Here is an 18,988-nt window from a genome sequence, read left to right as displayed (position 1 = left end):
AATTGTCTATTAATCCTCAATTCCTTAGGTGGAACTAATGTGACATGCCATATGTCTGTGTGGCCAGATGAGCAAGCACAGATTCCAACTTTGTCTTCAAAGGAAAAGGGTCAGGCTTACAGCAGTTGAAATGTTAACACTTAGCTGAAGTTATAAGCAACTCTGCAATAAGACAGGGCCATGTGACTTCCTTGTGCCATATAACTTATAAACTAAGCATAGACTGTAGTGGACTTGAGTGTTCCTTTCAGCTGATTTTCTACAAAATTACAGATTTACATGTGCAATACAACAAATAAATTATGAGCATAATAGCACTTAAAACATAAATAAAAATACATATGGGGCATAAGAAAAGTATGGCTTCTCCCAAAAATCTTAAAACTAGTTTCTGGCAAAGCAGTTTACATTCTTTGGTTACAGACTTCCATTTCACAAGCATCAGCATTTACAAGAACACGAATGCTGCCTGGTGCCAAATACCTCCTCTACCAAAGGAGACACTGTGCTCACTCACAGAATTAAAGGGGAAACAGCAGTTAAAACTAGGTTTTAAATTAACTATAAATTAACTATGTATAACAGTTAGCAGCCTTATGTCATTACAGCAGTTAAGACGGCATCTCAAAAACCAACTGCAAAGAGAATTATATTCATCTCACACAGTTAGAATGGTTAGCTGCTCAATGTCCATTAAAACATCTACAATGTCATACACACATGCTAGAAGAAGTGTTCACCAGTTTGTCTCTTAAATGCTGTGATAGCTTTGATATTCCAGAACAGCTGCCTGTAACTGCACCACCTCTATCTTTCATAATACAGCTCCTGTAGTTTGTAATATACCAGAAAACTTCTGTACTATTTTTTTATCTTAACGCCGGTCTATCACAGGCTATTTTAATTGTGTTTAAAACCAATATTTCTAGTTTTATTTTCCTCTAAGCTATAGTATATACCTTAGTTATATATAAACTACGTAGAGTACTATAGGCTATATAAGCCAAGCTATACACTATATACAGCTAAGCTATATACTATAAAGACGCATTGAAGGTCCTAGCGTTGTAAAGGGATTAAGTTGCAAGAAATTCCTACTCTTCAGATCATAAGCATTGAGCACGGCCCTCACCAGGAATTATCTTGGCCAACCAGAAGACTCTCCCTTCTGGTGTATTTAGAATGTTTAACAATTTGTTTAACACAGCACTATAATAAATAAAGTCCTGATCAGGCACTAGAGGTTTAAAAGTTGCACTGTTTTGTTCCATGCCACTGCAATGGCTTATTAAGACAATTTTATTGTAGAGGGCATAGAATGCCATATCGGCGTTAAGGGGTTAATAGCTGCCAGATCCCAATGATGGCCTAATTAAGCAGTTATTAAGTTCTGTTCAGGACTCCGCAAGATGGAAGTATTTCAGAATAAAGGATAGGGCAGAAAAAGCAGGGTTAAAGGAGCACTAGTAAGTATACCTTTTAAATCCCAGTTCATAAAAGTGCCAATTTCACTGTGAAATTTGCACTTTTATATCTGAAAACAGAAACGCCTCCCCAGCTGTTCACTCCCTACTTCCGTTGGCTCCACTGAGCTAACGGAAGTAGCAGGCACGTTCAGTGAGAATCTCCTCACTGCAGCACTTATTAGCCTATTGTCAAGTCATCATCACGGACTACTTAGGAACAAAATACGATGCTTCTCATAGAGAAGAGTTATATGCACAGTGCATGTGTGACACCAATCCACCAGCAATGCTCTATGAGAAGCAGGGCATTGTGACTGGATGGCTTTCCTCCCATCACTCTCCTACTCTGAATCCACCAAATATCAGCACCTGTCCCTAAAAATCGGTTGAATCCTTACCTGGACATTCCTATCGTGTCCATTCTCCTCTCTGAGACATTTACACCCTCTTGGCTCCACTGAGGCCTACTTACCATGTGGGAATGTAACTTACATGGGACCTCACTGTCTACAACAGGCTGGAGTTCTTGAGGGAGACTGGAGCAAGCTCCAATGTCCACTTAAATTTTGACGGATGATCTCTAGAACTGGCTGCGGTCCTAACTATCTGGTGGGGGAGGGAGACATCCTAGTGCACCCTTTTGATGTGGGTCCTTCTGTTGGTCTGCATGGATTCCCTACTTGCCCTTTTTCAGATGTAGCTGGATCCTTTACCACCACAAGCATTATTTGCTTGAAGTTATGGTTTGCCGCCCACAGGACTTTACTATTTTTCTCATTTGGTTCCATGATTTCCTATTTTTAATGCCTCTCAAGTGCTTATGTGCCTTCAGTGCGCCTTGTTGTGATCTCAGCCATCATAGGTTTCGGGGGGCCTGGATAACAGTTACCTCCATTCTTTGAGCCCCACTTCCAGGTGACGCGAGAGGTCGCTGGTGAGGACTCTGGTGGTACATTGGAATGAATTTCATCTGCCTTTGGAGAGCATCGGTGACAAGGGGCATCTGGGGCTTTGGATGGGGACCGTTGACCAGCTTCAGATTACTTGATGCTATGGTGTGGGTGACCCTAAACTGAAGAGGCCCAGAGGCAATTTGAGGCTCCTGAGGGGATGCTGAGAAATATGTTGCTGGAGCATCATGCTCGTGACCATCACTGTACCTGCAGTGTAGCAGAAATCCTACATAATCTCAGGTCTCCCTTTTACTACTTGGCTGATGTGGAGGGTCCAATTTAAAAGTTATTCTTGCGTTTTACGTTCTTTTTGATGCAGGGTTCCTGGAAGCCCTGGTGACCAGGGCAATTGTTATGCCCCTTGCTCAGGAGAGTGAGGGGACCTGACTCATGGAGCCATCACACCGGCTCTCTTTTTCTACTTGGTTAACTTTTTTTTTCTTCTTCTTTTCATCATGCATGGGTTTGCTAAATACTACACACTTTTTCTGCTATGCTAAACACATGCCTCAATAAAAACTTTAATAGTACGAAGAAAAAGGTAGACAAAAGTTTGATTAAATTCAATGAATACATTATACTTGTACAATTGCTAGCAAAATGTATAGATTGGGAGAAAAAAAAAGTTGAAGAACAGGTCCCTCACTATTTGTTCAATCTATTTTGTTGGCATAGACCACTACCCGAAGGACTGAGTGAAAGGTCAACAGCAAGTCAACCATTCTACAGGCAGTTCCACTGATGCCCTGCACGATGTATGCACTGTGGTTGCGATTCTTCTTGCCTGGGTACAGAAGTTTAAGAATCAAGTCACCAATGTAATTTTGTTCAGATGCCCAGAGTCTGTCTTGAGAAAGTCTGGCTCAAGAAAGTCTGGCTTCATTGCTTTACTGCTACTCCAGTCCGACGTCTACCTTCTGGCTTATGGTTCCTGACGCCGGACACCTTTCAACTTAGCTAGCCAACGTGGGATCCGACGGATTCTTTGGCGTGCTCCCCAAGCCTGGTGTGCAGTGTGGCAAATAGGGTAAGTTACCATTGGAAGTTCCCACGCAACACCCTCAGCCTATCTGTATGTGCCGGGCGGGTTTTCAAGCTCCTTGCCCAGTCTGCTTCTTTTCATTGTTTTTACTAACATTCGTTTATCTTTTAATTCATATTTATTTTTATATTTTTTCATCTTTATTTTTTGTGATTCGATTTTGAGTAATTATCAGCTCCAGCGGAGGGGCCCCTCACTGGAGCGATACTCTCGCTGGGGAGATCCCGAGTTTTATCAGGTGTTTGTATATATTGTTATGCTCTTATGACTTGTTTGGATATGTGTATTTATGTATCTATTTGAAAGGCTATTTTGTGTCTCTCTAGCCTGATGAATTTTATCCGGCTGTCATTTAACTGATTGCTGGACTACTTCTTGCTACTTTGTAATTATTGTTATTTGTGGTTTTGAATTTCTTGGTTTCAAATAAACAGGCATTATATGGTTTGCCATATTTTTAAACAACAGCTTGTGTCCTTATGTTAAGTCTGGATATCAGAGTCTGAATTTAGACCCTAGTTAACACATTCATTGCTGGAGTTGTGGCCCTTATACTATGCTTTATTTATTTAGTTTTTTATCACTGGAGCGTTCACACTACCATATTGCAGATGCCCAGAGTGCCTGTCTTGAAGCTAGCGTAATCCTGGGGAAGTGCCTCCATGCTGCAATTCTGCCTCCTTGGATGAGGGCATCAAAATGTTTGATCTCCGTCGATCCAATGCTTCCCCACAGAAGGCAAAATACCTTGATGCACCAATCTAAACCTCTGTAGGAGTAATTTGAGCCATACGAGTTTAACTCCGTTATAGGTGCGGAAGCGCCTCTAGTGGCAGTCTTCTCGACAGGCACTAGATGCGTGTTAGCCTTGCAATGAAAGCACTGCCCGTCAGTTGATTTCATTTACAGGGTTATAGGCTTACCCAAACTTTGACTGTTGTCACTGGTTCAGAGCGCAAGTCACAAAACCTGGTCAAGTTATAGAGCGAGGCAGCTCACAGGGCGGGAAAGCCATCTTCCCCTTTAAGGCACTCTGCCTCCAAGTGGGAAGATTGTTACATTTGAAGCCAGTGCACTGGCGACAGACGTAAAAAAGGCACAGAATTTACATTAGGCTCTGACCCTCTGTTTCTAATGCTGCCTGACTGCATACAGAACCTACATGTGCTGAGCGAGCTCCTGCATTTGGCATTGTTATTCGAGAAATAATCTTAGTCAGCTTGCAGATATTACTGCAACAGTGCATTTTCGTGACTTTATTCAACCTGATTGGTGATGGCATTGAATACTCTAACATGACATTCACAGCGATTATACAGTCCAAATTCGATCTCATCTTCATAAAGTTTCTGTTCTGTATAGCATTGAGAAAGCTGAAAACTGTCTCCTCCACAAAGGCATAGTTAAATGGGGTAGCAACCTACCCACTCTTATGTGGGAAATGGCACTGACTGGACTATTAAGCCAGTATCTCTTACTTGGGGATGGAAGCAGAATCCGCTATGGCACTGTACTGCTCGGGACAGAGTCTGGGTGTGTTAGGAGTCAGAGCCGGAACCTGGGCTCAGGAGGGGCCTCTCACAAAGTTTCCCAATATGGCGGTTGCAACTTCATGGAAGCTCGGGGGAATAATGCTACAGCCAGCTCTACTAAGCAGCAGGTTATATTTAGATCGGGACAAGCGGACAAGAGGCCAGCCGCCATGTTGCAGACTGATAAATCGGATGAGCATGTACCAGGTGCAATGTGGCGTTTTACGTAAGGCTACGGCACCTCATTTCATTTCGTCCCGCGATGAGCAGGCACTAATGCACATGCTTAAATGCATTCCTATGTTGAAAAATAATCTGATGCTGGATGTACTCATGCAGAGTATGAGGAAATCCAGCTTCAGTTACTGGACCAAAAGACCGTTCAGATCCAGGAAGTGCCTCCAGTGGCTGCCTGGGAGACAGCCACTAGACGCCGACTTAGTGCTGCAATGTAAACATTGCCGTTTCTCTGGAACTGCAATGTTTTTCATTGCAGCACTTAGTGCAATATGGACACTGATACTGATGTGGAATTATTAAAAATCTTTATTGTACTTGTATTGAAGTATTGTACTAACTCCATTTTAACTTTATACTGTGACTTCGTCCTCCATTTTGTCCTCCTAACCTGACTTCTTCATCCTCCATTTTGTCCTCATGACTTAACTTGTTCATTTTAAAACTACATTACGTGACTGAACTTCTCAACCCAATTAATACAGTAGACAAAGACCGTGTTTCCTTCAAGGACAAGTACCAGGAGATGCTGGCTACTCCTTAAGACTTGCCGGCTACTCCTTAAGAGCTTGTAAGATAGTACAGTTTGAAGGCCACAGAACACAGTAGTAATGAAATGTTCTATTCATAAGAGACCTTGCACCTGGACATAAAGCCTGATATCACTGACTGTGTAAAATGACGCTTAGGACCCCCTTGTCCCCCACCCGTGTCCAGAATAATCCCACCTCTGATGGGTGGGCACGGGACTAACCTCTTAATTTTACTAACCAATAGGTAAGACACTAACTCCGTCACTTAACAATTAATCCAATTGATGATGTTTATTTGCTGATATTCTAATAATCAATGATGACGCAAAATGCCTCTTAAAAGGGCCTGCGCGCCCGCTTTTTCTTCACTTGCCAATAAACTTTCTCGAAGTTATTTTAACCTGAACCTCGTGTGTCAGACTTAATTACTTCAGCGTATATACGCAATTTAATTTATTGATTTGGACAGGAACAGATAGACTTTGAACATTTTGGTTTACTTTCAAAAAGTACCATAACAACTTGGCGCCCAACGTGGGGCATCGGGCTATGTCCGGCCGGCGAGCCGTCCTAAGGAAGACAAGGGTGGACGGAGGAATCCAGGGGGAAGGAAGGGAGATTGATCACCTCCAGATACACGGTAGAGACTTCTGCAGAGCCACCGGTACGTTCCAGCCCCTTTGATTGACCCGTCCACGTGTCTGTGACTGCTTCCCGGGAGGACATCAAAGACAGGTAATATCTTGCCCGGTGTCTCGTTACTCACTTGTTTACCTGCATTTTAGTCTATCTGTTGCCTGGGTGTGTTTGAATTATGTTTGAATTGTTTGCCTGTTTCCCCATTTTGAGATAAAGGGGGGGTGGGGACCTGCAGGGGTTTTGCCTGGGGTTCTCTGTCTTGCTTGTTTTCCCCTTTTTGGGATAAAGGGGGGTGGATCTGAGGGGATTTGCCTTGGTCTTCTGTTGCCTGTTTTACCTCTTTTAGGAACCACTGTGCTGTGGTTGTAAGGAAAAAGGGGGGTTGACCTGTGGATGTGTTCCTGGGGGTCTTCTGTTGCCTGTTTACTTCTTTTAGGAGCCTCGTGGCTGTGGCTGTAAGGAAAAAGAAGTTGGTGGAACTGTGGGATCTGTGTAGAATCATAGGTTTCTGTGATCCAATGGTGTGTCACTTTGATAGCCTAGCTAGCTTCACTGTGCACGTTCGGACCATCCAGCTCTAGTTGAGTTGGGGACGTCCTGGCCCGGACCTTTCAGCTCTAGTTGAGCCGGAGATCCACTGGTTATTTAATTGTGGTAGGAGACTGAGCCTTGTGGCAGGGGACTCAGTTTCCGGGGGGGATTCAGGCAGGTATTGCTTGTTTTTCGCATCACGTAGTAGTGAGACTTATAAAGTGGGATTTATAGGGGCACTACGGGAGTGAGGATAGACGTGGCCACATTCTTGTGGACTGCAGAGTAGAAGGAGGCTGGAAAGGATTTCGGACCGGTGTTAGCTGTTATCCTTGGCCGCTGGTAGTGAGACTTATGAAAGTCGTTCTCCGAGCGGGGACACTACGAGGTTGAGAAAGGTGACTTTGGAGTAAGCACATGTAGAAGGAAAGGGATTATTGCTGATTTTATTTGAACTGTAATGCATGCACTGTATTTCAATTGTATTGTTGTCTTGTCTGTTTTATTAGGAGTCTCATGAACTCCTGTGTCTGTCTCTAAGGATTTTTCCTTACCTTTCATCTTTTCTAAACTTCCTATATTATTATACTGTCCACTCCCATTTCTCTTGAAAGAGAAGTGATTGGTCACACACTTCTCACCTCGCTCCAATCCGTGTCTACCACCCCGGGTAGGCGGATTCAGTGACTAGTCTACGTTTTGGGAAGACGCACCTGAGAAAATCCCACGATTCTCGGGTGGCAGTCGAGCATTGTAGACGTTCTTGTTCAGTTTTCCTTCTCTCTCCCTATATCTAGGACGCTGGTATAGGGGTAAAGGGATTATGGGACAGGATTTAAGCAAGCCCAGTAAGGGCTGGTTAGCATGTGATTTAGTCGAAGATAGAGAGGGTGAGGAAATGGTTAAAGGTGTTGGAAAAATTGCAAAAGTATGTAGAATTGCTGTACCGACATGTGGAAGATTGCAACCAGAAAGTTGGCGTAGGTTACTGACAGAAAAGAAAGGCAAACTTACAGATAATGGTTTATTAAAGACTGCTGAAGCATGGTATAGAGTAGCGAAGGCTATTCAGCTAGAAGGTTGGGTTGAGGAAGAGATAAATCACAAAGGTGTGAAATTGTTTGTGTATCATAATAATTGTGTTACTGGGGTCTACCCTCAGCCAGCGCCCAAAACCGGCGCCCAGGGAATGTCTATCCCCAAGGTTCAGTCAGCAATAAATGAAAGCCAGTTGACTATATTCCCCACTCCCAATACCCATCCCATCACCTCCCCTGTCTGCCCGGTCCTGAATTCTGATGGATCTTTCTTTTCCCCTGCCCCATCTTTAACATTCCCACCATCCTCATCCATCCCTACGCTACCTGCTATACCTTCCCCTAACATTTCATCTGCCATCCCTGCCCTACACTCTCTCTCTGTTCATGACTCCCTCCCCTCTTCTTCCGCCCAACTAACCACCTCCTCCGCCCTTGCCCCGGCTCCTCCCTCTACACCCACCCCTACCAATCCCTCTCCGTTCCCTCCCATCTCCACCCCAGCTCAATACCCCACCTCCTTCCCCTCCCCAGCCTGGCCCTACCCCTTCCCATATCCCATGGCCCTGCCCTACCCCGGATATCCACTCCCCATTCCCCAAGCCACGCCCCAGATTCCGGTCTTGCCCAGTCCGGCACAGTCTGCCCCGGATGTGCCCTCTTCCAACATGGCCGCCACTTCTTCCCTTAACCCTAATGTAATACCTTCTCCGGCCACCAATATGGCGGCCCCCAGTTCGGCCCTGATGCCGGTAATTCCCGGTGACTACCTATCCCCAGGTTATGACTCGCTAGCCACCCCTGCATCCGGGGCTCGTTCCCAACCACCGACCCTTTCACCTCATGCGGGCCCTGCACCGCGTAAAAGAGCCAATATCATAGAATTCGATGATGACGAGATGGACAGGGTGTCCCATGTCTCATCGGAACTTGCCGCGGGAGCCCCAACTCATCGTTCTATCGATGACCCCTTTGGCCACAAGGGTCGGGGAGAACAGGCCCCTCCTAAATATGTTGCTTTTAATCCCACTCAAGCTAGTGCTCTAATGAAATCACTCCCTGACCCAGAAAAGCAGCCTATGCCCTTCTACCGAGGGATAGTTCAAATTCAAAAGACTTATTCCGCCGCATGGCGTGATTTACTGAGCATTTGTGCTATCAAAGCAGGGGATGCGTATTGGCCAAGTATGGCCCGACACCTCAGTACAGATCTGCTCACCAGTGATGTTGATTACCCCTCTGGAGTAACTTTTTGCACCCAACTAAGAGAATGGGCTAAGGACAAACTTGCGGATCAGGCTGCTGGCCTTACTGATGTTATTCAAGAAAAAGGAGAATCAGTGGAAAGGTTTCATGCAAGGCTGTATCAAATGTTCACAGATTTGGGGTTTGATCTTACTGACAAGATTCATTCACAAATGCTGTCAGGTGCGTTTGTCCAAGGTGTTAGAGACTCTATACGCAAGGGAATTATTGCTGCACGTCCTGAATACAAGGTTGTTCCCCTGGATACCCTGCTTTTAGTTGCTAGAGGGTTGGAATCTGTTCAGACCCCAAGAAGATCCAATCCAGCTCCCCTCATGGTAGCTCGCGCTACTCCCGTCACCTCTGGCACCAAGAAAGTCAGGTTAGAAGATGTAACCTGTTTCAATTGTGGGGCTCAGGGACACTACAGAGGCGACTGTCCGGAACCTAGAAAGGAACCAGGGGCACCCAAGAAGTTCTCTAAGCCTGCCCCAGGCCCCAGGACCGAGACAAAGGTTCCAATTGTTGAAGAACCGGACGATTAGGAGACTGGCAAGCCTGTGTCTGTAACCCCTGTAATGGCAGTGTCTACAGGAGATAAGGGGGGGCCACTCGCCACAGTGACTTTACCTATTGAAGGCCACCCTACCACATTCCTTGTTGACACAGGTGCAGCCCGTAGTGTTCTGCGAGAACAAGACCTGCCAGACCCATCTTTTCTGTCAAATATCGACGTCTCTTGTGTTGGAGTGGATGGCCAGCCGAGACATAGCCCTCTAACAACCCCGCTACGAGTTGGCTCTAGCCTGCTCGCTCGCTTTGTAGTATCCTCCACATGCCCCATTAACCTGTTAGGTGCTGATGTCCTCTCACGCCTGCAAGCATCCATCACTTTTACCCCGGATGGGCAGGTAGAAATGTTTACACCCCTGTCTGTATCAGACACTTCAGCCCTATGCTCTTTGCCTCTGATGCTGCATTTAGAAAAGCCCCGTGAGGAGACAGCAGAATTATGGTCCAATTTCCCAGAGGAATTAAAAACACAGGTGCCCACAAAGTTATGGTCCTCAGGCCCAGAGGACATAGGTCACCTAAATGTTCCCCCTGTGGTGGTAAAGCTTATTCCAGGAGCTAAGTTACCAAGAAAACCACAATATCCATTAAAACCAGCACAGTCAGCTGCAATTTCTGTCCACATTAAGGCACTCTTGGAGAAGGGTGCCCTTGTCAAATGTAAATCTGAATGCAACACCCCGTTATTTCCTGTGAAGAAGAAAACTCCGAAGGGTGAGCCAGAGAAGTATAGGATGGTTCAGGATCTCCGTGCTGTTAATGAAGCTACAGTCCTGGACACCCCTCTTGTACCAAATCCTCATACTCTGCTTTCTGGAGTCCCACCATCTGCAAAATTCTTCACAGTTATTGACCTAGCAAATGCTTTTTTCAGTGTCCCACTGGACCCATCCTGCCAATATCTGTTTGCTTTCACTCATGAGATGCAACAGTATACCTGGACTGTCATGCCCCAAGGGGCACAAAATTCTCCAAGTCAATTTGCTAAGGCCATGGGCACCATCCTTGACCCATGGCAAGCTGAGCACCCAGAAGTTGTCCTGCTTCAGTATGTGGATGATCTATTGCTATGTGGAGATGATGTACCCACTACTAAAAGGTGTTCCCTTAGTCTCCTTTGCTATTTGGCAGAACAAGGATGCAAAGCTTCACTCATCAAACTACAATTCTGTCAATCTTCAGTGGTCTTCCTTGGACATTGCCTATCTCAAGGTACCAGACATCTTACTCGGGACCGGGTAAGAGCTGTTTTGGACATTCCACCTCCAAGGACTTCAAAGTCTCTTCATGCCTTCCTAGGCCTCATTTCCTACTGCAGAGCATGGATCCCAGAAGCCTCTCTGCTTATGCAACCTCTCTATGATGCTCTTAAGTCTGACCCGTTCTGTCTGACCAATGAAGCCCTGGCCAATTTCGATGCTTTAAAACGGGCCATTGCTTCTGCTCCTGCCTTGGGCCTACCTGACTACTCCAAACCCTTCAAATTGTTTGTCTCTGAAAGACAAGGCCACGCAACAGGCGTGCTCACCCAAACTAATGACTTAAGAGGCCGCCAGAGGCCTATTGGATATTTCTCATGTCAACTGGACATTGTGGCCAGAGGGACTCCTTCCTGTCTCAGGGCTGTTTTTGCTGCGAGAGAACTCATAGAGAAGACCTCAGACCTGGTCCTTGGCCACCCTCTGGTTGTTTTGGCCCCTCATGACATCTCTGCCATCATCAACCAAGTCCAGCTCAAGCACGTGTCTCCAGCCAGACACCTGCGCTTACAGTGTCATCTTCTTTTGCCTGACAACATTTCCATCCAAAGATGTCAGGTGCTTAATCCGTCCACTCTTCTTCCACTCCCTGAGGGGGGTATCTATTATGGATTTATCACGGATGAAACCTACATTCACCTGCTCTGTGGATGTATCAAGAAAGTCATGCATCCACATTTGACATTTTATGAAGGCGAAAAACCTCTCTGTGAGGGCCCAGATCACGCCTTCTGTACCATGTGGTACAAACCGAACATTACTCCTGAACCTTGCTATGAAGATGAGCTTTACCACCGGACCGATGTAAAGCTCACTGCACAAGACTTCTATTGTGACTCTGAAGGCAATAGCATGGTCTTGATCCAGCTACCTCAACAACTTAACTACCTTTACCGTCATTGGGATACTGCTATCCCACATATTCCTGTTACCAAGTTGAAGACAAGGTCATGGAATGATCTTGGGCCTATGGCAAAACTATGGGCCACCATGAACGAAGAACAGCTACAGGAAAATGGTATTGTCAAATACCCAACAACTGACCTTCTAGAAGCATGGCCACGCCATTTCCTGGAGAAGGAATTCCAAGATCTAGTCATAAAGAATGATTATGACCCAGAAACACCTCATGACTGTTTTGAACAGATGAAAATGGAAACAGTGCACTTACCAACTGTGCATGAGAACCCATTACCAGATCCGGATTTTACCCTGTTTGTGGACGGATCGAGATATGCCGATGAAGGAGGAACATATCACACAGGATATGCCGTAACCACAACAGATGAAGTCATTAAATCATCATCCTTACCGCCAGCAATGTCTGCGCAAGAAGCTGAATTACAGGCTCTGACTTCAGCATGCAAAATCTCCGAAGGAAAACGTGCTAACATCTATACAGATTCAAGATATGCTCTGGGTGTGGCACATGACTTCGGCCTTATTTGGAAGACTAGAGGATTTCTTACCACCGCCGGTACACCAGTCAAACACTGCACTGCAATCAAGGAGCTAATGGATGCCCTCCTACTCCCCAAAGAGGTGGCCGTTTTGAAAGTCAAGGCCCATGGGAAATTGGATACAGATGAAGCAAAGGGTAACCATTTGGCTGATCAAGCTGCTAAGTTAGCGGCCAGGGATTTGCAGGAAGTGGATGAAGAAGTGTCCGGACAAGAAGAAGAAGAAGAAGAAGTCCCTATTTTTGCTTTGCAAACTCTTCCTACTGATTTGCGAATCTTACAAGAACAACAAGCTGCAGTCACTCCTGAGGAAATCCAGAAATGGAAAAAGAAAGGAGCTGTCCAAAAGGACGGAATATATTACAACAACTTCAAATTTTGTCTCCCCAGAAATTTATACCCAGCAGTGGTCCAATGGGCACATGGGCCTGCGCACCTGTCAAAAGAATTGATGGCCGCCCTCATACAGAAGTATTATGAAGCACCTGGAATCACAACATTGATCAATAGCTTTTGCAAGGCCTGTGTCATCTGTGCAAAATGCAATCCAGGAAGACCAATTAAGGTGCCTGCGAAACACCTGACAAAGCCCATGTACCCCTTCCAACGAATTCAAATTGACCACATCCAAATGCCCAAGAGTGGGCCCCATGAATATGCACTAGTAATAGTGGACATGTTCTCAGGATGGCCGGAGGCCTACCCAGTGGCCAATATCACTGCAAAAACAACCGCAAAGCGCCTACTTACAGATATTGTATGTAGATTCGGACTCCCAGAAGTTATTGAGAGTGATCAAGGCCCAGCCTTTACAGCAACCGTGACTAAAGAAATTTGGACCGCTCTAGGGGTGACTCTAGCCTTCCATACCCCTTACCACCCACAAAGTAGTGGTAAAGTGGAGCGCATGAATGGCACCCTAAAAACCAGAATGTTAAAAATGTCACAAGAAACAAAGATGCCCTGGCCAGAAAGCCTACCAATAGCCCTATTTAGTGTTAGGCACACACCTAGAGGGAAGCATTCACTGTCCCCATATGAGGTTCTATTTGGGACAGCACCCAGACTAGGTTGTTATTATCCGCAGCAGTTGCAACTCCAATCAGATGTTTTAGTAGACTATGTAACTGAACTTGCAAATGTCCTAAACAAAATACATGCCCAAGTTTTCTCTTCAATTCCAGATCCCGAATTGGATACAGGTTCCCATAACCTACTCCCCGGAGATTGGGTCCTGGTTAAGAAGTTTGTGCGGAAAAATACCCTAGAACCAAGATTTGACGGCCCATTCCAAGTCCTCCTGATTACCGCAACCTCCGTCAAATTGGCCGGTAGGCCAAATTGGATCCACGCTTCCCACTGCAAGAAATCTCCTGCCCCAGAGGAAGCGAATATCGCACAAACATGTATCTCTGGTACATCTTCTCCTTAATTAGCCTTATGAAGGCCCAGCAAGTAGCCATTACCAAAGACATTAGTGGGTACACCTTCTGGTATAATTCATCATGCACCCAGGTGGCTACTTATACCTTTGACTACTGTGATATTGTAGAATGCCCATTTCCCACACCACAAATCCAGAGCATCTATAGAGATATCCCTCATTCGAAAGACCCATATGTTTGTGTAGTTGACAAACAATGGGGGCACAATTGTGATCACTGGGGGGCGGCAGGGTGGAATGCCGGGCCTGCCTGGGGTTACAAACCAAAAAGTGCCGTAGCTAAAGTAGATGATCATGGTAGATCGCTTCTCCAGAGAATGACTTTGAGAAAGCCTGGGGGGAGCACACCAATGAAATTAATCCTTAACATTGAGCGCCCAAGCCCAACAGATGCAGACCAGTATGTGATGGGAATGTACTGGAAAAAGGGTTCCTACCAGAAATTAGGGCATTTCTACCTCAAAGATATGTGCAACTCTTCTGAGTGGCAAGGGGCCACCCATATGGTCCCTAACCCATTAAAACCCCATATCCAGACCTTTCAGGACATGATGGCCATTGCTAACCCCACTTTTGAAGATACCATGGCCGCTGAAACAGGTTTTAATGATGTAAATTTATGGTTAGAATGGATGAAATATAATGCTAATAAGCATAATAGAACCGCATGTTATGTGTGTGGAGGTGCCCGGCCTCACCTGGGTACCGTACCTTTAATCCTACCCGTAGATATAGAAGAATGTGTTTTAAGCCTTTTTGCCTATCACTATAATTTTAACAGGTCCATATGTATTGCATGGACAAAGGAGTATCCTCTTCTAGCCAAAGACGTCAAACCCCCTGATGGTATTACCGTATATAAAGGTAATTACACTTGCTATGCCATGTACGATGGTATTGGTAAATTTGTAGGTAACTTTTCCAAAGGCTATTGTGCTACATACAGAACTGTCCCTGTACGTTTGCTGCAACATCACACTAGGTCACTAGGAGACATTTATTGGTTGTGTGGGGATTTACAGCTAAGATCCAGAATGGACACAGAATGGTGGGGAGAGTGTACTTTGACTAAGGCCATTATGCCTATACATATTATTTCTGACACACACCTCAACACCCATGAGTTCAGCCACACTAAGGTTAAACGTGACGCCCCAGTGAAAGGAAGTTTTGATCCTCATGTGTATATTGATGCCATTGGAGTGCCCAGGGGGGTGCCCAATGAGTTTAAAGCAAGAGATGAGGTTGCTGCAGGATTTGAATCAATTTTTACCATAGTTACCGCAAACAAGAATCTAAATTGGATAAATTACATTTATTATAATCAACAGCGTTTTGTTAATTACACCAGAGACGCCCTCCAGGGGTTGGCCGAACAGTTGCAGGCCACATCCCAAATGACTTTCCAGAATAGAATGGCCCTAGATATGATCTTAGCCGAAAAAGGAGGGGTTTGTAAGATTTTGCCCGACACTATGACATGTTGTACCTACATCCCAGAAAACACAGGCCCTAATGGTAAAGTCACACTAGCTATAGAAAAATTAAATGACTTGTCTGAAGAGTTAAAAAGGAATTCTGGGATAAAAGATCCCTGGGAAAGATGGTTTGGTTGGATGACAGGATGGCAAAAGGCTTTAATGCAGATTGGTATGGCTATACTAATTTTTCTCTTTATTTTTGCTCTTCTCTTTTGTTGTGTCCTCCCATGTCTGAGAAAATCCCTCATGAAGACTGTTGACCAAGCGGCACCCGCTTTTACCCATCTCGAAGTTGATGACCAAGAATCTCAAGACATCAACTCACCCTGTCTGCCGCTGCAAACATTCCCTTTTGTCGATAAAGTGCAGGAATTCTAGGAAGGGACTAGATTAGGGACAGCATCTGTCAGTGAATGGTAAAGGCCCCATGTGGAGAAGTGGTGGGTTAGCTGCCATGGGATACCCTTGGGTGTGAAGCGTTCGAGAGCCATACTGACGGATGGTTAGCCTATTAGGGTCAGATCTAGGGACAGCCTTGCACTTTGCATTAACATCTAGCTAGCGGCCACGGGGTTTTTGTGTCTTTGGGTTAACACGTCTTCTGATACTAACATAATAAAGTTTTATCTCTTAGAATCTAACATTTCATAGGGGGGACTGATGTGGAATTATTAAAAATCTTTATTGTACTTGTATTGAAGTATTGTACTAACTCCATTTTAACTTTATACTGTGACTTCGTCCTCCATTTTGTCCTCCTAACCTGACTTCTTCATCCTCCATTTTGTCCTCATGACTTAACTTGTTCATTTTAAAACTACATTACGTGACTGAACTTCTCAACCCAATTAATACAGTAGACAAAGACCGTGTTTCCTTCAAGGACAAGTACCAGGAGATGCTGGCTACTCCTTAAGACTTGCCGGCTACTCCTTAAGAGCTTGTAAGATAGTACAGTTTGAAGGCCACAGAACACAGTAGTAATGAAATGTTCTATTCATAAGAGACCTTGCACCTGGACATAAAGCCTGATATCACTGACTGTGTAAAATGACGCTTAGGACCCCCTTGTCCCCCACCCGTGTCCAGAATAATCCCACCTCTGATGGGTGGGCACGGGACTAACCTCTTAATTTTACTAACCAATAGGTAAGACACTAACTCCGTCACTTAACAATTAATCCAATTGATGATGTTTATTTGCTGATATTCTAATAATCAATGATGACGCAAAATGCCTCTTAAAAGGGCCTGCGCGCCCGCTTTTTCTTCACTTGCCAATAAACTTTCTCGAAGTTATTTTAACCTGAACCTCGTGTGTCAGACTTAATTACTTCAGCGTATATACGCAATTTAATTTATTGATTTGGACAGGAACAGATAGACTTTGAACATTTTGGTTTACTTTCAAAAAGTACCATAACAATACCAGACCTCTTCAATGAACCTAAGGGGTCTGGGTACCTATAGGGTCGCTTTAATACTCTCAACTTTAAAAAAAAAAAAAAAATCATTTAACTCTAGAATAAAGCATATTTTTGTCTATAGGGGTTTCAGTGAGTTTCTCATTCAAAAACAAAACACTTGCATACATACATTTATATGTGCATATACTACATACACTACTGATTTCCATATAATTCCAATTATGGAAGTATATGTAGCTACCACAACCCTAGAATAAATTATTAGGACAAAAACCTTACCAGACTGTGTCTTTGTCGGATGGTGTAGTGGAGGGCTTGCCCTTGCCTGTCCGGTATCGTGTGGAGGGCTTGCGGTGGACAGTGCTCCAGTGGGCAGTGGCTGTCCTCTCTTTAACAGTTGCTTCTGCTCTTGCTGTCGAAAGCGTGGAGGTACCTCGCGTGGCATATAACGGGAGGTTGCAGCTTGCAAGCTATTGGCAGATGAACGCTTGCCATTGTTGTTTGGGACTGTGCTGGTGGAAGTACTGGGAGTGGCAGGTTGGGGCTGGTTTGAATTGGTCTTTATTGGTTCTGGCACTGAAGAAAAGCAGAATAAATTCTAATTAAGCATTTAATAAAGTTAGTAAAGTTTTTTGTGTCACACAAACAACTCCTTAAAGACACATGCCAGGTATTACATGATTAAAAGATATCTAACCAGTCTATGGTCCTTTATAACGGACACTCCCACTATAATAAGCTGTAGTGATCATCGTAAAAGGATTTTTTGGATGCCCCTCCCTGTTTTTTGTCAAGACATCAAAAGAATGGCCTCGATATGCCATTTGGATGGTGTGAAATTTCATTGGTTCTTTCATTTATTTGCCTGAAACAGGGTGTGAAGATTACATGAGGTATAGTATATGAAAATAAATGGAGAAGATGGCATGAGAGTGTTTGTTGAGATGGTATAGGACATGGTACTATGCAACATAAAAATAACACCAGCAGCATAATGTTTTGGCCAGCTCTGGACATTCCTATACTCCGGGGACAGGCTTGTAAATTTACAGTGACAATGCTATCATGTGCATGGGGTCACTTCAATCATCCAGATAGATGGTGACAAAAATGGTTGCATGAAACGATGGCAAATTGCACAAAAGGTAAATAAACATGGCTCAGTGTGTGCAGCTGATGCATGACAGAGCTTGCAAATACTGGGGCGATGACAGCAGACGCCAGGTGGACCTCAGGTAAGTTGTCAAAACGTTCTTAAAAAGGCTTAATTACTTGCTAAGGGAGGGCGTAGTGCATATAATGCTTGGAAAGGCCATTTCAGTGTTTTGCGGTGGTCATAGTGCCTGGAATCGGTTTATGCAGCTTTCTAGCAAGCTATACCTCTCTGCCATGGGTAACTTCACCCTTTAAAAAATGTCATACTATTTATGTCCTGATTTTTGGGTTCTATTAGGTCTATCAAAGCTATAAAATTAATAAAACAAAAACCTGAAAAGTACACAAGTATTACGCTCCATGTAACATGTGATTAGCAGTTGCCTAACAAAGCATTTCAAGGCAAATGAGGTATCCCAAAGATGAGGCAATTAGATTTGATGTTGAGGTATTTGTGGCAAATGTGAACTTTTTTTGTCCTTAAAGAATCTAAACACATCTGTGTCTTGTGGTCAAACAAGTTGAGCAGACCACCTGCTCGTCACATTGCTAGATGTAAAAAAACAACAAAAAAATATAATTATTTAGGTTTATTGCGTCCTTTTCACTATATACACATCACCTAGTACGCAAGTATCATTTCCATGCAGTCACTACATTTTCAAACCTGTGGTTCCCTGGTCTAAAAGACCTAAAATAAGAAGCCAAAGCCATAATCCCTTTCATGTTGGGGTTACAAGCAGAGCATTGTAGCAGCTGATTTTGTCACTTACACTCATTTGAAAGAAATGGGCCATCTTTGCTATTAAAATGAAATGTGGAGCAGATTTGCAGAAAACAATAATGCATCAATGACCATTTCTGGTTATTGGTTTACACTTTTCCAGTTCACCATTCCCTAAAAACGATAAGTTTTAGTGTGTTTATATCGGTTTTCGTGCGGCAATACAAAATGACACTGCAGGAGAAATCGT

The 18,988-nt window shown here is 44.3% G+C and overlaps 1 protein-coding gene across 2 annotated transcripts in view; it reads right to left on the bottom strand.

The window, feature by feature from the left end:
* Nucleotides 1-18,988, bottom strand: part of TNRC6C (trinucleotide repeat containing adaptor 6C) — a 198,931-nt gene that overhangs the window by 72,476 nt on the left and 107,467 nt on the right. For both annotated transcript variants that reach the window (XM_063459181.1, XM_063459182.1), the window contains exon 4: nucleotides 17,139-17,435. In XM_063459181.1, coding sequence (XP_063315251.1) covers nucleotides 17,139-17,435 — 297 coding nt within the window. The remainder of the gene's footprint in view (nucleotides 1-17,138; nucleotides 17,436-18,988) is intronic.

The sequence above is a fragment of the Pelobates fuscus genome, chromosome 6 (genome assembly GCF_036172605.1).
Source record: "Pelobates fuscus isolate aPelFus1 chromosome 6, aPelFus1.pri, whole genome shotgun sequence".
NCBI lineage: Eukaryota > Metazoa > Chordata > Amphibia > Anura > Pelobatidae > Pelobates > Pelobates fuscus.
This window is presented reverse-complemented; position numbering and strand designations above follow the sequence as displayed.